General features: G+C 43.1%; 2 protein-coding genes across 2 annotated transcripts in view; both read right to left on the reverse strand.

Moving 5' to 3' along the window:
- The window catches only part of LOC143284862 (uncharacterized), a 23,264-nt gene extending 9,841 nt beyond the window's left edge, over positions 1–13,423 (reverse strand). The window contains exon 1 of the mRNA XM_076591968.1: positions 13,207–13,423. Coding sequence (XP_076448083.1) covers positions 13,207–13,291 — 85 coding nt within the window. The 5' untranslated portion in view covers positions 13,292–13,423. The remainder of the gene's footprint in view (positions 1–13,206) is intronic.
- Positions 13,424–14,030: 607 nt separating this feature from the next.
- LOC143285301 (matrilin-1-like) lies at positions 14,031–21,982 on the reverse strand. The gene is made up of 4 exons (XM_076592565.1): positions 21,754–21,982; positions 20,445–20,617; positions 15,486–15,621; positions 14,031–14,038 (listed from the first exon to the last, which is right to left on the reverse strand). The coding sequence occupies exons 1-4, from the start codon at positions 21,980–21,982 to the stop codon at positions 14,031–14,033; spliced, it is 546 nt and encodes a 181-aa protein (XP_076448680.1).
- Between the last annotated feature and the right edge of the window lie 2,962 nt (positions 21,983–24,944).

Below are 24,944 nucleotides of genomic sequence, written 5' to 3' on the forward strand. Positions count from 1 at the left end.
TCCCCTCTCTTCTCTTCCTCTCTCTCTCTCCCTTCCCCCCTCTCTCTCTCTCTGTCTGTCTCTCTTCCCCTCTCTTCTCTCTCTCTCTTCCCCTCTCTCTCTCTCCCTCCCCCCCCTTCTCTCTCTCTGTCTCTCTTCCCCTCTCTTCTCTCTCTCTCTCTCTTCCCCTCTCTTCTTTTCCTCTCTCTCTCTCCCTCCCCCCTCTCTCTCTGTCTGTCTCTCTTCCCCTCTCTTCTCTCTCTCTCTTCCCCTCTCTTCTCTTCCTCTCTCTCTCTCCCTCCCCCCCCCCTCTCTCTCTCTGTCTGTCTCTCTTCCCCTCTCTTCTCTCTCTCTCTCTTCCCCTCTCTTCTCTTCCTCTCTCTCTCTCTCCCTTGCCCCCCTTCTCTCTCTCTCTCCTATATCTGCATTGTTTTGATCCTTATGTCTTAAATGATATGATTATTGTCTGTTCACATTCCCCTTCATAAGAAGCCAAGGCCTAAAATGAATAAACCATCTGAATCTGAATCTCTCTCTGTCTCTCTCTCTTCCAATCTTTCTCTCTTTTGCTCTCTCTCTCTCTTTCTTTTTTTCCTTTCTCTTCATCTCCCTCTCTTTTTCTTCCTATCTAATCTTTCTTGCTCTTGTCCACTCTATGTGTGAGTGACGTTTTCCAAAAAAAAACGTGGATTTGAAAAGCGATTTTTTAATCAATTGGTCGGCAGGCAAGAGAAGCAAGAAAGACAACCGATGCACCAGTTTCCAGACCAGAGGTAACTAGCACGAGTTATGTTCCGTGAATCTTCACGACATGGAAAACATTTGGGTATTTGTATTGTGTTGTGTTGTATTGTGTTATGTTGTATTGTATTGTGTTGTATTGTATTGTATTGGACACACATTGGTGGGAAATTCGGGCTACCCTCGACGGAAGAGTGCGTCGCCGCTTACAGAGTGAAGTGAAAGCCTCCCACAAAAATTTTGCACTCTAAATTGACTGGCGGTGAAAGGGAATTTTAAGATTTTTCACGTGCGCTCAGTGAATCAGTACTGCACGTTGGCGCGGCGGACCTCTGTCCATCAGTCGTCTCATCATCGTCCGGAATGATCAGCACCTGCACTAAAGGTCTTGTGAAGGAGGGGGGATAAGTATAAATAAATAAATAAATAAATAAATAAACAAGAGAGGCAAGGCCTTCAAGACTCACTTGTGATACACTTTTTTTTTTTTTAAATCCAAGCTTTTTATGTATTGAGTATAATTTCAAAATGTAATGTTTAATTAAGATGAGAAAGATCAGTTTAAAGCAAATTAAGTCCCCTAACATTAATTACAGAGTAACTTGTTTCCCTTTTTTACTATCTGCACCAAAACGTTTGCAAAATAAATAAAACTTTCATGCTTAGCAAAAGAAGTTCCTGTTTGAACAAAAAAGGATAATAATGACTGCTCTTGTTGTTGGGTCAGAATATCAGATCAAAGTGCCAAGTTTAGAGAATACAAAAAATATAAATATAACAGTAAATGCAGTTTGCATATAATTAGGCTTCATTATTTATTTTTTTGTGACCATCCCAGAGATGCAATATTGTTTTAAACAAGGTGACTGGAAAGAACTGAATTTTTTTCTATTTTTATGCCTAATTTGGTGTCAACTGACAAAGTATTTGCAGAGAAAATGTCAATGGTAAAGTTTACCACACACAAACACACACACACACACACAGACAACCGAACACTGGGTTAAAACATAGACTCACTTTGTTTACACAAGTGAGTCAAAAAGGTTTGATCCCATTCCCCTGTGTTCACTCGCAGCACACACCAACCACTGAGCCAATCGCTCCACTGGTGCCCAGTCACCATCATCATCATCATCACCACCATCATCATCGGTCATCGGTCACTGACACTGCACTTCTAGAATGTGGCGACTAGGACAACAACAACAGCAACACACAGTGAAAGATTGTGTGGAAGGGAAACACATGCTTACACAGAGCTGACTGGTCTACTTCCTCTGTGTGTGTGTGTGTGTGTGTGTGTGTGTGTGTGTGTGTGTGTGTGTTTTCTTCAGTTTAACTTCTATTCACTGTAAGTGTTTTTAGACGGAAAGGAGTAAAGTAGTGTATAAAGGAAAGGGAATGCATGTGAATATAATTGTTTAAAAAAATATTTTTTTTTAAAGTTCATGTTATGTATCAGAGGAAAAGTATATTATAAGAAAAAGTCTAAAGAGGTTGTGGTGTGTATTGAATGAGTCGTCATGGGAAGGAGAATATGTATATGCATATCAACAAGTATTAACCTACAACAATGTAAATTATTATATCAAAGGAGGATACCAACTGGACTGGAGTTTAAAATTTCCGAAAACATTCTAAGCAATGAATAATCATTCCAAATCTTTTCAGTGGCTAATGAAATATTGGAAGAAAAGTCATCAACTACATCTTTTGGAAGTATCTGTCTTATGCTCGGACAATGAATGAGTAGATGGCTTACAGTTATTTGCTTACCGCATACACATTTTATATTTTTACAGTACCCGCCTGCCACATGGACATTTTAAGCAAACGACAGAATACCGAATTGCCGCTTATCCCTTAGTAGTTTAGTTTACTTTGGTTATGTTTTTCCTTTCTGTTCCATTTTATTTGTTTTGCACCATTTTTGTACCTACCATGTCACTAGAGCTTTACAGCTAATGACATTAAACATTTCAGAGTTCAGTGTTCAGTTCAGTATTCTCTCTCTCTCTCTCTCTCTCTCTGTTTGTGTCTCTCTCTCTCTCTCTCTCACACACACACACACACACACACACACACACACACACACACACACACGGATGAGACGATAAACGATACCCCGAGTAGTTCATGCACTTAGCGAACGTAAAACTGAAGAACACACAGCAACAAAAGGTTTGTCTTGTAGAAAAGAAATCGGATTTGATAGTGAAACGAATAAACATGCAGAGAGAAAAAAGAGATAGATAGATATATAGACAGACAGACAGACAGATAGATAGATAGACAGATATATAGATAGACAGACAGATAGATAGATGGACAGACAGATAGATAGATAGATAGATGGGTGGGTGGCGCCGTACTGTGGCAACGCATTTTCCTCGAGGAAAGCAGCCCGACTTTCACACAGTGAAATCTGTTGTGATGAAACACAACACAACACAACGCAACACAACGCAACACAACGCAACGCAACGCAACGCAACGCAACGCAACACAACGCAACACAACGCAACGCAACACAACACAACGCAACGCAACACAACACAACGCAACACGACACAACACAAAGCAACGCAACGCAATGCTTTACAACACAATACAATCTATACAATCGAATGCAATACAATACAATACAATACAAAAGGCCTACATGACAACATAAAACAATGTAACACAATATACAATCTAATACAACACAGTACAACACAACACAATGTGGAGTGTTGGCCCAGCGGTAACGCGTCCGCCAAGGAGGCGACAGAATCTGAGCGCACTGGTTCGAATCCCACAGTAGCCAGTATTTTCTCCCTCCCCCCCCCCCCCAACCCCCCTCCCTCCACTAGACCAAGTGGTGGTCTGGACGCTAGTCATTCGGATGAGACGATAAACCGAAGTTTCGTGTGCAGCAATGCACTTAGCGCCCGTAAAAGAACCCACGGCAACACAAGGGTTGTCCCTAGCAAAATTCTGTAGAAAAAAAATCCACTTCGATAGGAAAACAAAAGCAAAAACAAAAACACAAAAAACGTTGCAGGCAGGAAAAAGTACACACACACACACACACACACACAAATAGAAATTTTAAAAAAAAATGGTGGCCCTCTCAGTGTAGCGACGCGCTCTCTCTGGGGAGAGCAGCCCGAATTTCACACAGAGAAATCTGTTTGTGACAAAAAGAGTAACACAACACAGCACAGCACAGCACAGCACAGCACAGCACAACACAGCAGAGTACAACACAGCACAACACAACGCAACGCAACGCAACGCAACGCAACCCAACACAACACATCACAACACAACACGCAGCAGAACCCAGCCCCATCCCCCCCCCCCCCCCCCCCCGCCCTTCACACACATACCTCCCCCACCCAGCCACCCCTGACCCCTCACCCCCCACCCCACCACCAACTCTTTCCCTACCTTTCAGAAAGTCATCATCAGCACCAGCACCAGCACCAGCACCGAGGGAGACAGACAGCAGACCCCAGCAACAACACCACAACCACACAGACAACACTGCCGCTGCCACTCTGACCACCACTTGAGCCATTCGCCCTTCCTGTCAAGCTTCGTGAGATAAGAAAATAAATAAATAAAATAAACAAAAAAAACAACCAACGTGTTCTGGTGGGAGAAAACTGTGTCTTCCTCGAGTTCACCACACTCACACACACACACCGCGAGAGAAAAAAAAAAAAGAGTGTTCGTTTCCAAAGATGATCAAGAAGGTGGAGTTCAACGAATCGGTGTTAATTAAGACGCTGAGTAGTGATACAAACAGAAAAAAAACAACGCAATCCTACTGGTCCTTAATGCAAAGCATCAATACAACTCTCTGAATCCAGCGAAGTTGAGCTTTGACTAACACCCCACGATCAGTTGAACCGCTCAGAGTTGAGGTCTTGGGTGTCTGAAAATCAAAACCGTACGGCTGATAAAATGAATGATAAATAACAGTCGTGCTCTTGAAGATACAGCTCACTGAATGCGTTGTGCTTAGCACAGATGAAAAGGGTTTGAACAGAACCGCGCGGAGGACTATCAAAGGTGGTGCGCAATGGAAGGAGCCCTTCTCATCCAAGCGGACTCTATTATATATATACACAGGCCTGCACTGTTCTGTCTCCAAACCTGACGTCAAACAGCGAAAGCTTGCACAGCTACAATCAACAACAGAACGTTGACATTCCTTCTGACTAGGATGCAAATTGCGACAGTTGATGACTGAGAAAAGCTATGATCTGCTTGGGGTTTGGTACGCTTTTTTTTCTTCTTTTTTTTTTTTTTACCTTTAGATATAAAAAAATATATATAAAAAAGTCAGATACTACGCAGCTTGCTGATAAACAGACGTAAAAACTGGAAGACATAAAAACCTGAGACTTAGAAATGCAAAACGTACTTTTCAAACAAATTTATAACAAAGCAGCTTTTGTTTTGTTCTGTTGGGGTTTTTGTTTGTTGGTTGGTTGTTTTTTGTTGTTGTTTTTTAAGAAAATTGGATGGCTCTCGTTGTAGTGTCTTGTCAAAGATGCTGCAGATTGTTTTAGTTCTCTACGACTTCCAGTGCTCTGATGCAGCTGCGTACACTTTAAAATTCATTCAGCAGGCCTATACCTTTTTTTTCTTTCTTTTTTTTTCCCCCCCAGCTGGTGAAACTTGGGGGATCGAATCGCTAGAACCAAAACTGCACAACTCCGAGACTGAAGCTGGGTTTAAATAGAGAGTACCTTGAACACGGCATCAATAATCGTCACAGTTGTATGTCATGTCCCCCCCACCCCTCTCCGTGCCCCCCCCCTCCCCCTTCTCCCCCTCCCCCAAATGTAGCCGGTGTAACAGTCTGAAACTACCCCTCCCCCCCTCTTTATTTACCCTGGGGCAAAATCTGGTCTAGCCCAGACTAACCCCCGGGATCTATGTACACTATATAGCCTGGAACGACCCCCTAGGGGTCAACTTGAACTAGTCACAACTGAACCACCACCACCACCACCCTGTTAAATTTTACCCCACTCTTAATGGACATGGGGGGTCTTGAAGTGACCCCCGAGGGTAAACTTCAACTAGTCACAACTGAACCACCACCACCACCACCACCCCATCTCACCCCCCCTGTAGGATTTTACTCCACTCTCAATGGACATGGGGGCCTTGAATTGACCCCCGCCGGGTAAATTTGGCCCAGTTAGAACCAAGGCAGGCAATCTTCTTCTTCTGCGTTTACTCGTATGCACACGAGTAGGCTTTTACGTGTATGACCGTTTTTACCCCGCCATGTAGGCAGCCATACTCCGTTTTCGGGGGTGTGCATGCTGGGTATGTTCTTGTTTCCATAACCCACCGAACGCTGACATGGATTACAGGATCTTTAACGTGCGTATTTGATCTTCTGCTTGCATATACACACGAAGGAGGTTCAGGCACTAGCAGGTCTGCACATATGTTGACCTGGGAGATCGGAAAAATCTCCACCCTTTACCCACCAGGCGCCGTCACCGAGATTCGAACCCGGGACCCTCAGATTGACAGTCCAACGCTTTAACCATTCGGCTATGGCGCCCGTCAAGGCAGGCAATCAAAGCAGCACGTTTGCCTCCGTTAAGGCTAGAAACATGGCAGCTATTTTCAAAACAGTTTTATTCTGAATTCTGATTATCATTTTAGGTGGATAATATTGTTAGGTATCACCCAGGATTCACAAAAATGTAAAACAAATGCACTCTTCATGCACCGGTTGCCATGGAAACGATTCAAAATGGCCGACAAACGAAACAATCAAAGTTCTCTAACTACAAAACTATCATAGGTACTTCAGTTTTTCTTTTTGTTTATGATTTATTATTACCTTCACTCACTTTCTATGGTTGGACAGCAGAGTCAAAGTGAAAGTTTGTTTTGTCACAGCTGGTTATGTTTAAAAAATCAAGAACCGAAAGTGTCATTTGAAAAGCAAATTGTTGAGAAATTCAATATTTTAGATATAATGCTGTCCCAACGTAGAAAGTGAGTTAAGGTAATAATAAATCAAAAACGAAAAGAAAAACTGAAATACCTATAATAGTTTTATAGTTGTAGAGCTTTAACTCTTTTTTTGTCGGTCATTTTGAATCGTTTTCATGGCAACCGGTGCATGAAGAGGTGGGGGTTTTTTGTTGTTGTTTTTTTGTTGTGTGTGTGTGTGTGTGTGTGTGTGTGTGTGTGTGTGTGTGTGTGCGTGTGTGAATCCTTAGTGATTCCAAACAATATCCACCTACAATCCTATTCAGAATTTAGAATAAAACTGTTTCAAAAATAGCTGCCATGTCTGCCTTTTTTTTCTTGTCTTTTCTTTTCTTTTTTTTTCAAAATGAAGAAGAAAAGGGTGGAGTCAATAAAAGCTAGCCCAAAACGACCACCTCACTTCCGGTTGTTTTGTGTGTGTGTGTGTGTGTGTGTGTGTGTGTGTGTGTGTGTTTGTTTGTTTGTTTGTTTATTTGTTTGTTTTTCAATAGCTTGATTATCCCCACAGAGTATGATAGTCAGTTGTGTCCGACTATGACCGTCAGAACAGCAGAGGTGGCAACTGTCCCAGCTGTCCCAACTATCTGGGCTAGAAGGTGATGAGTACCAGGGGAGAGTGTCTTAGTGCCCAGGTTACACCCCCCACTCTCTCGGCCAAGGGGGTCCGCATAGAAATGGGGGCGGGGGGGGGGGGGGGGTAATTACCAAATTAGTGGGGGTGGAGACAGGGAGGGGTTGGTGGCGGGCGGGGAAAGGCTGGGGGAGGGGGAGGGGGGGTTGTCGATCTTGACTTGACACAAATAACTATGGGGCTGGGGATAATGATGGGGGGGGGGGGGGGGAGCAGGGGGGGGGGGGGGGGTCATGAGAGGTAAGCCCAGAATAACTCCGGGGTAGAAACCTAGCCGGGGGAAGGGGGGGGTAGTAGTTTGAGACTTACACCGGAAATCCCCACACTCGCAATGCACGGAGCAGTGCAGACATTCAGGCAAGCACGCAAGAGGTCAACAGTACGGTTCGTAGGAATTTGCCGTCCACTTGAGCTCCTAGAATCTGATTCACTTACCAAGTTCCTGAGGTCGGATGATAGTTCAAAGAATTCATTGTGTGACCGCTATTTCTCAAAACGAAAGTGGCCGTGGGAAAACCATTGATTTGAAAAAAAAAAATTTTTTTTTTTTTTTTAGATCATTGGAACTGAAGGGGGGAAAACCCATCCTATTCTGCTGATGGAAGATCCGTATCCTGTTTCGGTACTTCAGGGGTTTTGTGCGCGCTGTGTGTGTGTGTGTGTGGGGGGGGGGGGGGGGGGGTATGTGTGTGTGTGTGTGTGTGTGTGTGTGTGTGTGTGTGTGTGTGAGTGTGTGTGTGTGTGTGTGTGTGAGAGAGAGTAGTGTGTGTGTGTGAGTGTGTGTGTGAGTGTGTGTGGAGTGTGTGTGTGTGTGTGTGTGTGTGTGTGTGTGAGTGTGTGTGTGTGTGTGTGTGTGTGTGTGTGTGTGTGTGTGTGTGCGCGCGCGCGCGCGCGCCCATGTGGTTGTGTGAGACAGCGTGTGTGTGTGTGTGTGTGTGTGTGTCCAAGAAAGCAATGATCAGAATTCTGATTTTCTGACTGGTATGATTAATTTTGTATTGTATTGTATTACTCTCTTTGTGGTGAAATTCGGATTACTCTTCCTAAATTCACTTTGAGGGAAATCGTGGGGCTGCGAGGAATCGTGGGCGTTCCCATCCGCACCCCACCCCACCCCCACCCCCATCATCACCCCCACGTTTTCCCTCAATAGCTTGTTTTCCGATGCTGAATTTGAGGGGTGGTGCGGGGGTGGTGTGGGGGGTTCGATAAACAAAAGACCCAAGTAGAAAGAGAGAAAGAAAACAAGAGAGGCAAGGCCTTCAAGACTCACTTGTGATACACTTAAAAAAAAAAATCCAAGCTTTTTATGTATTGAGTATAATTTCAAAATGTAATGTTTAAGATGAGAAAGATCAGTTTAAAGCAAATTAAGTCCCCTAGCATTAATTACAGAGTAATTTCCCATTTTTACTATCTGCACCAAAACGTTTGCAAAATAAATAAAACTTCCATGCTTAGCAAAAGAAGTTCCTGTTTGAACAAAAAATGATAATAATGACTGCTCTTGTTGTTGGGTCAGAATGTCAGATCAAAGTGCCAAGTTTAGAGAATACAATAAATATAAATATAACAGTAAATGCAGTTTGCATATAATTAGGCTTCATTTTTTAATTTTTTTGTGCCCATCCCAGAGGTGCAATATTGTTTTAAACAAGATGGCTGGAAAGAACTGAATTCTTCCTATTTTTATGCCTAATTTGGTGTCAACTGACAAAGTATTTGCAGAGAAAATGTCAATGTTAAAGTTTACCACGGATACACACACACACACACACACACACACACACACACACACGCACACAGACACACAGACAACCGAACAGCGGGTTAAAACATAGACTCACTTTGTTTACACAAGTGAGTCAAAAATAAAATCTCTTCAAGCTTGTGAGCTTTTCTGATTAGCTACTACACAAGAAACACCAATTTTAACCCCAGTCATAGTGGCGGCAGCAGCTTGTGATTGAAGCGACCGTTTAACCGGTGACGTTGGTTTTTGTTGTTCACAGCATGTGGCCATCTAATCAAATCAAATCAAATCATGGTGTTTATGGCCCAGCCGACCACTAAGGCCATAATTACCAGGGCTGACACCACGTTTTAAAACCATACCCATGTCAGATTAGTATAACAAAAATAAAATAAAAAATTAAAAAAAAGAGTAAAAAGACCAACAATAAAAAAAAATTAAATAAAAAAATCGTCCACATATCAGTTTCAGATCTGAACCAGGACTGACCACTCAGGGACGAAAGCCATTATACGTCCGTGGTGACCACTACAAGAACACGGGCGGTCAGTGTGTCACACAGATTAATGACACCCACGTTTTTGTGGTTCTCACAGCTGCGAGGGTCACGATTCGCTTAGCGAACGCCATCCTCAGCCTCATCTGACAAACATCATCATCGGCTATTGATCACGGATGACCCGCGTCTTTCCAGACCCATATTCTCGCCCCCCCCCCCCCCCCCCCCCCACCCCCCACCCCACCCCACTCCCCCACCCCCACCCACCCCCCTCCCTCCCCTAATTAACCACGGGAATAGCTCTGCTACGTGAGGTTTTCTCGGCAGTTGTTGCTGAAGGGGAAGGGGGGAGGGGGGGGGCGGGCAGGGGGGGGGGAGGGGGGTACATTATACATAAATTGACCTCGCCCGACTGCCCGTTATTATCTTCCTAGGGCGTGGCGGACGTTCTAATTAGACTGACCACCATGTGGTGATTTTCTTTCTTTTTTTTTCTTCTTTTTTATAACTCTTTCATCGCCAAGTTTCTGTGTGAAAAACACTTCGCGGTGTGCTCTCAGTCACAGACTTCATATCGGTTCATATCAAAACAACACAATGGACTTGTTCACTTCAAACTGGGTCAGGGAGCAAAGGTTGGTCATTGTTCTATTGGCAGGAAACTGGCTGCAGCTGTCCAGCTTTGTTACAATGTGAACAAGAGAGGCAAGGCCTTCAAGACTCACTTGTGATAAATGAAGTCCCCTAGCATTAATTACAGAGTAATTTCCCTTTTTTTTACTATCTGCACCAAAACGTTTGCAAAATAAATAAAAATTCTATGCTTAGCAAAAGAAGTTCCTGTTTGAACAAAAAATGATAATAATGACTCCTCTTGTTGTTGTGTCAGAATAAGAGGTCAAAGTGTCAAGTTTAGAGAATACAAAAAATATAAATATAACAGTAAATGCAGTTTGCATATAATTAGGCTTCTTTTTTTTATTTCTTTTGTGCCCATCCCAGAGGTACAATATTGTTTTAAACAAGATGACTGGAAAGAACTGAATTTTTCCTATTTTTATGCCAAATGTGGTGTCAACTGACAAAGTATTTGCAGAGAAAATGTCAATGTTAAAGTTTACCACGGACACACACACACGGACACACACACACACACACACACACACACACACACACAACCGAACACCAGGTTAAAACATAGACTCACTTTGTTTACACAAGTGAGTCAAAAATGGTCCTATGAACATGACCACTCGATGTCGACAAAAGTCGCCTGTGGCGGTGCACTGTGTGGTCAACTTAAGTCGCCTATGGCGGTGAAAGAGTTAATATGCTCGTGTTTTAGATATTCCTCGCACGATACCTGGCAGACATCTCTGCATAGTGGACAAGAGCAAACCTTGCTTTGGACGGGTTGGGCACCAACAAACATTAATAATCAAGGACTGCCCCGAAACTGACAAAAGCCGGTGGAATCTGGTGAACGGTTCTTCTGTGTGGGTGGCCCTAGTGACGCTTCACAAAGTTCAGCGGAGATGAAGAAGAAGGAGGAGAAGAACAAGAACAAGAAGAACAGGGATATCATTATGAAAGGAAGTGTAGAGTACAGCCTTGTCAAGTAGTCCCAAACCAAAATGGACCAGAAATAGCAACATCATCATCATCATCATCATCATCGTCATCCTCCTCCTCCTCCAGCTCCTGCTTCATCATTACCAATAATTTATAAACAAAAAAAACAAAAACAAAAAAAGATCCCAAAGTCTGTGGCCTTTCATGCCCTGCTGTCATGGTGACCTCAGTTTCGATACCCCTCCACTTCCGTGCTTGGGGTTAGTCTTGTCAATGTCTTCGGTGTCGGCGGATTCATGGGAGGACTGCCGTTGGAAGGACGTGGTGGCGGTCTCCACGCTGGGAGGGACGCTCACTCAGTCTGGCTCCGCGAAAATGCAATTATTGTCATCAGTAGGGGGCTTAGTAGGTGGTGTCCTAAGTAAGTTAAATCAGAACAGGCACCACTGAACACCACCGAAGTGACTCAGCAGCAGTGCAGGGTCTCCTCTGGTGTGCGGCCTTCTGGCGACCTAACATCGATGGTTCCCTGTGGATTGCCGACTCTGGGAATGTGATGGACGAACCCGGGTGTGGCCGTGTATGGGTGACTCGGAATGAGCGGCGTGGGAGTAATGCCACTGAAACGGGGCAGATGACGGGGCAGTAAAAAAAAAAAAAAAAAACGAGAACGGGGAGACAGAGGATGGCGCTCCGTTGTGGCCACGCGCTCTTCCTGAGAAGAGGAGACTGAATTTCATGCAACGATATCCTGTCTGGTGTGACAAAAAGTAAAACAATACATCGCGGGAGAGTTCCATACTCACATGACACGTCACATGATCTGTGCCCTCGAGCTTGATTGGCTCTCCGAAATTTCGAGTAACATAGACAATCGAAAGAGGCAGAACGTGAGAAAAAGCAGGCTCTCTCTCTCTCTCGTGTGTGTGTGTGTGTGTGTGTGTGTGTGTGTGTGTGTGTGTGTGTGTGTGTGTGTGTGTGTGTGTGTGTGTGTGTGTGAGTGTGCATACGATGGTGAGTGAGTGGGCAGGGGAATGAGGTGGGGGAATTATAATGGGCGTTTGTGTGCATGCATGGATGTATGTAGGGAGAGGGTGGGGGAGACACGTATGTGAGTATGTGTGTGCGTTAGAATATTTTTTGAGATAATGATATGAATGAAATTTGGTAAACTGATTTGTTAAATATGTTCTTTTTAAATCATACCTTCCCTCAAATCAGAATTGCCTTGTGTTGCTCAGTTAATATTTTATTCAAATGGTTGCGAAAATGTCACTACAACAAACAGTTAATCTGACAATAAATGGTTTCAGTCAGTCAGCATACGATGGCACTTCACTGACCAGAGTTTGGTTGTAGCATTGGAGGCTATCAACTGAAGAAATGGAGGTCAGCACATCCTTGCTGCTTTGGTCTTTGTCGATCGCCTCTGCCATTGCTCGAATTTCGAGTAAAAGTTAGATGCGCATGCGCAAGATCCAAGATGGACGCGGAACTCTCCACAATACAATACAATACAATACAACATCGTAATCACCATAATGACCATTTATGATTATCATCATCATCATCATCATCATCATCGTCATCATTATAATCATCATCATCATATATCATCATCATATCATCATCATCATTGTCATCATCGTCGTCATCATCATCATCATCATCATCAACATCATCACCAATATCATCGTTATCATCATCACCATCGTCATCATTATCATCATCGTCATCACCATCAACATCATCATCATTATCATCGTCATCATCATCGTCATCATCATCATCATCAACATCATCATCAATATCATCGTTATCATCATCACCATCATCATCACCATCGTCATCATTATCATCATCGTCATCACCATCAACATCATCGTCATCATCATCGTCATCGTCATCACCATCATCATCGTCATCATCATCGTCATCGTCATCATCATCGTCACCATCATTTATCATCATCATCATCATCATCGTCATCATCATCGTCATGCCCCTTACCGCCCAGTGCCTTGGCCAGCAGGGTGTCCGAGGGGTCAGCAGTGGTCAGTGCCAGCTGCTCACGGGCGGGGCTGTCTGCCAACATCTTCCTGCTCCACGTCGGAGACTCCGTGGTTGGTGGGGGTGTGGGCGTCGCGGTGGTTGTTGTAGTCGGTAGTGCAGTTGTAGCTGTGGTTGGTGGTGGTGTGGTGGTTGCTGGGGGTTTTGTTGTAGTTGGTGGGGGGTGTGGATGATGTTGTGGTGGTTACAGTGGTTGGTGGGGGCGTAGTAGTAGTAGTAGTAGTTGTTGTTGTTGTGGTTGTTGTTGGTGGTGTGGTGGTGGTAGGTGTGGTGGTTGTGGTTGTCGGTGGGGTTGTGGTAGTGGTGGTTGTCGGTGGGGTTGTGGTGGTGGTGGTGGTTGGTGGGGATGAATGTTTGTGTAGTTTCCCTGTAGCTTCGTCGGCGACTGAAAAAAAAAGAAGAAAAAAAAAAGTAATGCAACATTGAAAATCAGACTCAACGTTTCGGAAAGCTCTGGAATCATGATTTTACGGACTTCGATGTTCGGTTGTGTGTGTGTGTGTGTGTGTGTGTGTGTGTGTGTGTGTGTGTCCGTGTGTGTGTGTCTGTGTGTGTGTGTGTGTCTGTGTGTGTGTGTGTGTGTGTGTGTGGCTTTTTTTCTCTCCTGTTTGTCTGCCTGTTGTCGTTTTATCCATCACTCTCTCTCTGCCTGACTATAAAGAAAAAAATTCTATCAGAATGTACATGTCTGTGCGGGTGTGTGTGTGTGTGTGTGTGTGTGTGTGTGTGTGTGTGTGTGTGTGTGTGTGTGTGTGTGTGTGTGACTAAAAGCCTGATAGAATGACACTGCAAACAGGATGCTGAACGCCAAAGGACAACTCTCATCGGGCTCCACCCAGGTAAGCAGTCTGCTGTAAAATTGGCTCCGTGATTTGTAAAAATCGCTTCGATCTTGGTGTCTGACCGAAGATAGGTACTACACACACACACACACACACACACACACACACACACACACACACACACACACACACACACACATCCTGCAAGGAAGATGAAAGGATGAGAAATGGACGGTGAAAGGTAGGCAATGAAAGGAAGGTGAAAGGATGAGAAAAGGAAGGTGAAAGGATGAGAAAAGGAAGGTGAAAGGCAGGCAATAAAAGGGAGGTGAAAGGATGAGAAATGGACGGTGAAAGGTAGGCAATGAAAGGAAGGTGAAAGGATGAGAAAAGGAAGGTGAAAGGTAGGCAATGAAAGGAAGGTGAAAGGATGAGAAAAGGAAGGTGAAAGGTAGGCAATGAAAGGAAGGTGAAAGGATGAGAAAAGGGAGGTGAAAGGTAGGCAATGAAAGGAAGGTGAAAGGATGAGAAAAGGAAGGTGAAAGGATGAGAAAAGGGAGGTGAAAGGTAGGCAATGAAAGGAAGGTGAAAGGATGAGAAAAGGAAGGTGAAAGCAGTGGGGTGGGAGGGGAGGGGAATTAACTCTCTCCATACGAACGGCGAAAGAGACGACGTTAACAGCGTTTCACCCCAGTTGCCATCATCAAAATATTGCAAGCGGAAGGCTCTTATACTGAAGAGGTGAATGTTGACAAAGAATACCACAATTCTGACGACGGAAGCTAAAGGTTGGGTCATTCAGACACCCACTGGACATCCGAGGGGTCTGTGTAGAGGAGAAGAGAGGACTGGCCGTACTGAGTGAGTTAAAATGACTGATTGATTGATATGGATACTTATATAGCGCCTATCCTCAGTCGGAGACCAAGCTCTAAACGCTTTACAAACACAACAGGCTGCCTACCTGGGTAGAACCGATTTCAGGCACGCACACATACACACTCAGATAGACATGTAATATTTTACGTGTATGTCCGGTTGGGTTTTTTTCGTTTATCTACCCCGCCATGCAGGCAGCTATACTCCGTTTTCGGGGGTGTGCATGCTGGGTATGTTCTTGTTTCCATAACCCCACCATACACTGACATGGATTACAGGATCTTTAACGTGCGTATTTGATCTTCTGCGTGCGTATACACACGAATGGGGGTTCAGGCACTAAGCAAGTTCTGCACATAATGTTGACCTGGGAGATCGGAAAAATCTCCACCTTTTACCCACCAGGCGCCATCACCGAGATTCGAACCCAGGACCCTCAGATTGAAAGTCCAACGCTTTAACCACTCGGCTATTGCGCCCGTATACTATTTACTATTGTTCTTCTTGAACTGACTGATTGACTGACCGACGGACTGACGGACTGACTGACTGACTGACCTGTGCACACGTTGGCTCTCATCTCGCCCACCAGACCCTGGAGACTCTCGAAGTCCTTGATGACGCGTACCACGCCTGACGTCATGGACCTCAGCTCTGACATCAGCAGGTTCTCACCTATCCCCAGGACGATGATCTGCATCGCATTCACCCAGCACACAGCAAGTGATGGTTAGTGTTGTTGGTGTCCTTCCTCTTCTTCTTAGTAGTAATAGTAGTAGTAGTAGTAGTAGTAGTAGTAGTAGTAGTAGCAGTGTTATCATTAGTATTAACAGTATCATCATCAGACCATTTCGTAGTGGTAGTAGTAGTAGTAGTGTTATCATTAGCAGTAATAGTATCATCATCAGCCCATTTCTTAGTAGTGGTAGTAGTAGTAGCAGTGGTAGTAGTGTTATCATTAGCAGTAATAGTATCATCATCAGCCCATTTCTTAGTAGTAGTAGTAGTAGTAGTAGTAGCAGTGTTATCATTAGTAGCAACAGTATCATCATCAGCCCATTTCTTAGTAGTAGTAGTAGTAGTAGCAGTGTTATCATTAGTAGCAACAGTATCATCAGCCCATTTCGTAGTAGTAGTAGTAGTACTAGTAGTGTTATCATTAGTAGTAACAGTATCATCATCAGCCCATTTCGTAGTAGTAGTAGTAGTAGTACTACTACTACTACTACCATTACTATTGTTGTTATTATTATTAGTAGTAGTAGTATCATCATCATCAGCAGCAGCACAGCAGCAGCAGCAGCACTATTATCGTTGCTATTATTATTATCATTATTATCATCATTATCATTCTTCTTCTTATCATTATCATTGTTATCATTCTTCTTATTATTATTATTATTATCATCATCATCAACATCATCATCATCATCATCATCGTCATCATCATCATTCTTATTATTATCATCATCATTGTCATTCTTCTTCTTCTTATTATTATTATTATTATCATTATTATCATTGTCATTCTTCTTCTTATTATTATTATTATCATCATCATTCTCAGCATTATTGTCGTTGTTATTATCATTATCCTCGGTCAGAGACCAAGTTCTAAACGCATTATGAACCTATATATTATGGAGTCATTTGCCCAGCAGACTGTCTACCTTGGTACAAGCAACTGATAGCTAGCTGGCTACCCTTAGGCACTCGTCATTCGTTTCCAGTGTCGACAGGCGCAATAGCCGAGTGGTTAAAGCGTTGGACTGTCAATCTGAGGGTCCCTGGTTCGAATCACGGTGACGGCGCCTGGTGGGTAAAGGGTGGAGATTTTTACGATCTCCCAGGTCACTACCAGACCTGCTAGTGCCTGAACCCCCTTCGTGTGTATATACAAGCAGAAGATCAAATACACACGTTAAAGATCCTGTAATCCATGTCAGCGTTCGGTGGGTTATGGAAACAAGAACATACCCAGCATGCACACCCCCGAAAACGGAGTATGGCTGCCTACATGGCGGGGTAAAAACGGTCATACACGTAAAAGCCCACTCGTGTGCACACGAGTGAACGCAGAAGAAGAAGAAGTTTTCCAGTGTCAACCAGTCACGCGCATACATACATACATACACAACTGTATCAGAGCTGATTTGGTTTTTTGTTGCTTTTTTCTGCAGAAATTTGCCATGGACAACCCTCTCCCTGGCGTTGGTTGTTTTTTTTTTCTCTCTCCGTCTGTCATTCTGTCCAAATCCTGGTGTGTTTGCGGTGTTTTCGTGAATGTTTCTCAAGGCCTGACTAAGCGCGTTGGGTTACACTGCTGGTCAGGCATCTGCTTGGCAGATGTGGTGTAGCGTATAAGACCCTCCACCACGAAATGAGTCGCTTTGCACCAGAGGTCGATTTTTAGTTATTGGTATATCATAAATCTGCAATAAATGACCTTTACAGCGAAAAAAAACGTTTGTAAATCGGATGATTCTGTGAAAAGTTATTGTGATTTGAAGTTCTAAAGTCGCGAAAGTAACGAACTCAGAAATCAAGGCCGAAAAGTTTTGGAACATGTTCATAGCAACCACATACTTCTAAGCAAGATATGTTCATGAAATTTGGCACACGCATACTTAGTGGCAATATCCACAATTGCACAAAGTTTTAAAGAAAAATATTGAGTGTATTTGATTTTATTCAAATAAGAATTTTCTAATTTTTTTGGAAAGAATTGCAACTGAAGTATTAGTATACTTACTTTTTAATCAGCTCAACATGACTAAAAACCTTCCAGTTTTAAGATCGGTTTTGTTGTGGTGTTGTTTGTGGTCCAATTACTATGAAACTTTGGCTTTGTATAGTATGTGTACTCAAATTTATGCCAGATTAAAGGTACAAAATGCTAAATCATGATGCCGAATCATGTAATTGTTGTAATTCAATGTGCTCACTGGCTTAGTGTGCTTGTGATATTACCATAATCCATACAACAAGCACAACAAAATAACAAAAAAGATCCACACAACAAAACTGCTCATACAAAAGGTACAAGTTCATGTGTGTTTTATCCCAGCATAGCATCAAATGAAATACATTTCATAATCCAAATGAACACTTCAAACACTTCATCTGCAAAGAAAACCTACTTGTCAAACCCATACTTCACACAATAAAGACACACAACCTCATCAAACAAACACTCAATCTGCTAAAAAAAAAAAAACAACCCACAAATGTGCAGATATGTGGCACAGGTAATCAATTCTTGTGGTACAAAGTGTCATCAGGGTGGATGGTGTTGATGTTGAACCTTCTTCCTCCACTCTTTTTTCTCCACCGGTGGTGTCAGTATGTTCCAATATATGCATATATATATATATATATATAATCAGACAAAGCAGTTTACTGATAATAAAAGTATGAAATAGTGATTATTAATGCTGTATCACTATGAGTATCAGTGTGCATGTGCATGACATGCTGCAATCCATTAAGTTACTTTATGCATAGTGGCATGTCAAGCACATGCACACTTATATCATTTATGTAAATGTCTGTGCAAAACTTTACAATTCCATACATGTACATCTAGACAAAGTTTGTAAAAAGAAACTAAGTTTGCACACTTCATGGTAAATTTATACTATAAATCATAGTGCATGAACAGTTGACTCACTCACTCATAGATAGTTCACCGGCAGACAGTTCTTTAGTTGACAGTGTAGTTAGTGTGGTGGTGTTGCCTCTCCTTCTGATGACATGACTTGCCAGCAGTGATCTCAGAATTATTCATTGGTGTACAGGCAGGCATATAAAGTACCATCATATCTTTCAGGGCTGAAAAAGAAATTGAACTATTGGTAATATTGTTAGTATTTACTGTTGACACAACTCTATATTTATTTACCTCAAAACAACACACACACACACACACACACACACACACACACACACACACACACACACACCAACCTGACACACATTCACATAAAATATCCATTGAAGCAAATTCTGTGAAACTGAAAACTGTTCATAATGTCATGCCCCTGTACCTCCCCTTGCTCAGTTAAATGGTAAAACTGTGAAGGGACAGTGTGTGTGTGTGTGTGTGTGTGTGTGTGTGTGTGTGTGTGATATTGTGTGAGTATGTGACTCACTGTGTAACACACATTGCGTGTGTGTGTGTGTGTGTGTGTGTGTGTGTGTGTGTGTGTGATTTCCTTTTAATTTACATTCTGTTAATTTCCTCAGATTCACTTTATTCTTTTAATCATTTTTATTCCACATGTCAAACAGTGAATTTCTGTTCCAATGTAAGACAATAAATCAGTCTTGAGTCAATCATTGTTAAATAAATTATTATCAATTGATTATATCATCATTACATTTCAGTATTTGTCAATGTGGGTAAAATAAGAATGCTTACCTTCAGACACCAGCTATATCCAGTCCCCCAGTCATTTTGCTTGCATATTCCTTGTGTGAGCTGTGAGAAACAGTTCTATCACTTCAGTGCAGCAAGTCAGTTTCACTTGTTTCCATGTCAGTCACAACACTGATGGCACCTGGTGCATGTGATTTCGGCAATTACAGGCGAAGGCTTCAAACCTTTCTGTATCTAGTGCAAATGTTGATTCGTCATCTACATCAAAATTAATATTATTGTTGAAAACTGAACGACAATCCTGCGTCGTCTGCTTTCGAAATCAGCGTCGCCTTCGTATTCACTGAGATCGATTTCATGAACGGTCAGTTCCATCAATGAAGTACTGGGTTAGAAACTCACAAATGTCGTCTTATTCACTGAATGGCAAAATGTGTGCAACGCAAGTGTATCTTGTCAGGAAATCGCCAAGTCACTCTTGAAAACGTGCTTCCGAACCCTGCGACCATGTTTATTTGAGCTAGCGTGCTGAATGGCTGGTTTCGTCACGTGGCCTCTCTCGGCCAATGACAGAGGGGATTTTCCTTCATAGTGACGCATTGTTTACGTAGTGTATCCTTATTTTGAAAGCGACGATTCGCTCGTCGTTAAAAAATCAACCAATGAGAAGGACATAGATTGAAAGAGACGGACTTGACCTTTAAAACGATGTATGATTCGACCGGTCGATTCCAAGAGATGAGGGAGGGCAAGCTTGTCAAAGTTGATCGATTTCGCGAAGTCATTGGCGAACAGAATGACGGGTTAGGCATTTTAAGCACACTTTTAAGGCAAAAGAAGACACAGTTATGCCTAGATACTTCAATATGAGATAAAAGAAAGCCGTGGGTTCTTTTACGTGCGCTAAGTGCATGCTGCACACGGGACCTCGGTTTATCGTCTCATCCGAATGACTAGCGTCCAGGCCACCACTCAAGGTCTAGTGGAGGGGAGAAAATATCGGCGGCTGAGCCGTGATTCGAACCAGGGCGCTCAGATTCTCTCGCTTCCTACGCGGACGCGTTACCTCTAGGCCAACACTTCAGCGCAATTTAAATACAAATTATTATTATTATTATTACTAACAGTGTCTCACTGACCTCGACGTGTCTGTCCCGGAGCAGCTGGGCCTCTCTGGCCGTCCTCCTGGGGAACCAGGACCTGCCGTCGGTCACCACCACCACCACGTCCGCCACCCCCGCCCGCTCACCCCCCTCCCGAGTCAGCACGGACAGCCGGGTCACGCGTAGGGCTCGATCCGTGTTGGTGCCGCCTGTATGTGTGGGTGGGTGGGTGGGTGGGTGTGTGTGGGGGGGAGGGGAGATGTGTGTGGGTGTGGGCGTGGGGAGTGTTGTATGTGTGTGGGGGGAGGGTGGGGTGGTTAGATGTGGGGGAGTTGTATGGGTGTGGGAGGGTGTGGGTTTGTGGGTGTGTGCGTGTGGGGAGGGGGGTTGTAAGAGTGGGTGTGTGTTGTGTAGGTGTGTGGGTGAGGGAGGGTGCGGAGTGTGGGGGTGGGGTGGGTGTAGGAGTGGATGTGTGGATGTGGGGGTGGTGATGTGGAGGTGGGGGTGAGGGTGTGGAGGGGTGTGGAGTTGTCGGGGGGGTGGGTGGTGGGTGGGTGGGAGGTCGTGTGTGTGTGCGTGCGTGCGTGTATGTGTGTGTGTGTGTGTGTGCGTGCGTACGTGTATGTGTGTGTGTGTGTGTTGTGTGTGTGTGTGATAAGGAGCGAGAGAGAGTCATATCACACGTCATTATAATAATGAAATTTGAATTGGTTATAATAATGATCATGGTGATGGTGGCGGTGGTGGTGGTGGTGATGGTGGTGTTGATGATGATGGTAGTGAGAAGAAGAAGAAGATGATGATGATGATGATGAATAGATGATTATATTAACATTGTGCTTTCAAAGCGCTTTGCAATAACTCGTCGGTCACACACACACACACACACACACACACACACACACACAACACACCGCAACACAACACAACACAACACAACACAACACAACACGCACACTCGTTGTCAATCACGATATACTTTTTTTTTTCAACTTACAAATCCACACACGTAAGTCATTCCAACAAAAAGAATGACCAGCAGGACTGTACAATGTTGTTTATTTCTCTATAGTCTGTTCATTTAACTCTCTCCATACGAACGGCGAAAGAGACGACGTTAACAGCGTTTCACCCCAATTACCATCATCAAAATACTGCAATCGGAAGGCTCTTATACTGAAGAGGTAAATGTTGACAAAGAAAACCACAATTCTGACGACGGGAGCTAAAGGTTGCATCATTCAGACACCCACTGGACATCCGAGTGGTCTGTGTAGAGGAGAAGAGAGGACTGGCCGTACTGAGTGAGTTAATGATGATATTAGGCCGTAGCACTGTACACTACCTTGTTTATACGCCATGTTCCTGATGAAAGTCAGCGCCCTCTCGGTGGACGTGGATTGGTTGAGGTAAGCGATGACGTCAACCTGGCTGGAGAAGCGAACCAGACCCAGGCGGATGTGGTCAGGGGAGACCACCATGCCCTGGACCACCTCGGTGAGGAACTGCTTGACCATGTCGAACTGCTGGGGGCGGAGGCTGGTGGAGGAGTCCACCACGAACACCAGGTCCATGGAGGAGTGGCTGCAGTCTGAGTGATGATGATGATGATTATTATTATTATTATCATCATTAGAATGATGATGATGATGATGATTATCATTATTATTATTATTGTTGTTGTTGTTAGTCGTAGTATCATGATGATGATAACAATAATCATCATCATCAACATCATAGTAATTATCACCATCATCCTCATCATCTTCATCATCATCATCAACATCATAGTAATTATCATCATCATCATCATAGTAATTATCACCATCATCATCATAGTAATTATCACCATCATCATCAATGTAATCATCATCATCATTAAAAAATCATCATCATCATCATTATCATTATCATAATGATGATGATGATAGCACCACCACCACCACCACGTTGAAGTGATGTGAAAGCGTTGGAGTGATGTGTGGAGGGAGTTTGTAAGTTCATCGGGGACTGTTTGGGCGACCGTTTTTGTGTAACTGCTTTTTTTTTCTGTTTTAAATGTTTGAAGCAGACAGTTAATTATTTTGAATCAAATTGAACTGAATCAGGTTTAGTTTCAAAAAGGCGGCAAAGCAGCTGGACTTATCCATATACGCTACACCACATCTGCTTGAAAAGGAGGGCTGGGGTGCGGGGGGTGGAGGGGGGGCGGTCTGACCTACGTATAACCCTACTCCCTCTCCCCCAAACAAAACACACAAAAAAGAGAAAAAAAATCAGTATACCAAATAAGTGACCATTATTTTCAATGACGCCACTGACAACTTGAATATAGAGGTGTTTACGACATAAAGGTCGCTGCGTTTTCCTGTGGGCATCCTCACATTTGGTCTCCTCAGCGGAGGCGGTAGTGTGTGTGTGTGTGTGTGTGTGTGTGTGTGTGAGTAAGTGATTACCAAGGTCTGAAGCCTATATTTCAAATCCCTGGAGCCGCTGGTGGCCACAGAATACTAAATAGGTTTAGTATTCTGTGCTGGTGGCTATGTGGATGTTTTTTTACGGTTCACCAAAGTCGACGTGAAGAACATGCAACTCGCACTCTTATTTACGTATATTCAGAAGCTTAAACTTATATGTACGTTCATGTTTCGGTCGTAATTCATGTCCGTGTTCGGTGGGTGATAGAAACAAGAACATTCTTTGACGCACATACCTTGAAAATGGAGTCTGGCTGTGTATACATACAGCAGCAAGGCTACATGACAAAACCAACTCCAAGCAACGCGTAAACGCACGTCCACGAAGGCGGAAGAAGAAAGAAAAAGAAACATGGAGTTTTCCGGTGTTTGTGTTGTTGCTGTTGTTGTTGTTGTTGCTGTTGTTGTTGTGCTTTTTTGTCATGGTATTAATGAAAGTGTCTTCTTCTTTAGAAATAAAAAAGGACAATGATGGTTTATTTTTGTAATGTGTAACACAACTTTAAATGGAGTATTGAACTTTAAAAAAAAAAAAAAAAAAAAGATTCAGAGGAAGTACTTCCATCTTGAACTTGTCGACTAACTTTGGCAAAAATACAAATCCTTCCAAATATAATCATCCCCGGATTAAATCGAAAATAAACAACAAAATAAAGCTTTCCAGAAATCACAGACCTAATTGCCATCAAAAGCGACTGATCAGTTTCAATGGGGAGCACATTAAAAGCATTATTTGTTTGTTTGTTTGTTTTATTTCAATTTAACTTGTGAAAACGGCAACAAAACATTTAAACCTCTATCTAAACACAAAATATTGCAGATGTGTCAAATGGCATTGCATGTTGTTTTAGGTTTGTTTTTTTAAATCGATGCTGAAAGATGTTTTGTTTTGTCGCGTCCAAGAAACCTAACACCAGCGGTATCATGTCTATTCTAATCTGTTATAGTTTTTGTTGTTGTTTTTTTTAACAGTAAGCATAAGGAGAATGAAGCATTGTATTATTTTTTTTTCTTGTCACCACAGATTTCTCTGTGTGAAATTCGGGCTGCTCTCTCCAGAGAGAGCGCGTCGCTACACTGAGAGCGCCACCATCTTTTTTTCTTTTTTTCTTCTTCTTCTTCTTCTTCTTTTTTACCCCCTGCATGCAGGTGTTGTTGTTGTTGTTGTTTTTGTTTATTGGAGGGTCCTATGGAAGTGGATTTTTCTACACTATTTTGCCAGGAACAACCGTATTGTTACAGCTGGTTCTTTTACGTGCGCTAAGTGCATGCTGCACACGGGACCTCGGTTTATAGTCTCATCCGAAAGACTAGCATCCAGACCACCACTCAAGGTCCAGTGGAGGGGGAGAAAATACTGGCGACTGTGTCGTGATTCGAACCAGCGCGCTCAGATGCTCTCTCTTCCAAGACGGACGCGTTACCTCTAGGCCATCACTCCACATTTAAAGGAAATAGGCCAACGGGAAAAATAAATGGAAGCGAAAAACAATGATCATATAAACGAGCAGATTGATTTCATACATTGCTGGCGCACTCTTGTTCAATGTCACGTCGGGGATGACCATTGCGAAACTGAAAATAAAATTATTTTTATTAAAAAAGAAACAAAACAAACAAACAAAAACAAAACAAACAAACAAAAAACCAAACAGTTCAAGCAAACCATATTCTGTCAGTATCATGGGGAAAAAAAAGGGAGAAGAATCACACGCACATTCCTAAAATTTCAATGTGACGTTTCACGATACCATAATTCTTGAATCATGTTGTTTACTTCTGTTTTTTCATTAGTGAATAGCATGTCGTTTACACATTAACTGTTTGTTTGGGTTTTTTGTTGTTGTTTTTTTGTGCGTGTGTGTGTGTGTGTGTGTGTGTGTGTGTGTGTGTGTGTGTGTTGTTGTTGTTTTGTTTTTGCTTTTTTTTCGGGGTGCGGGGGGGGGGGGGGTTGTTGTTTTTACACTTCTGAATAGCAAAAACGAACTTTGAAAGGAAGGGGGAAAAAATCGTTGGAGCTGTATTCTGTTGCATTGTACTGTGTTACATTTGTGTCATA

This window comes from Babylonia areolata, chromosome 8 (genome assembly GCF_041734735.1).
Source record: "Babylonia areolata isolate BAREFJ2019XMU chromosome 8, ASM4173473v1, whole genome shotgun sequence".
Classification (NCBI taxonomy): domain Eukaryota; kingdom Metazoa; phylum Mollusca; class Gastropoda; order Neogastropoda; family Buccinidae; genus Babylonia; species Babylonia areolata.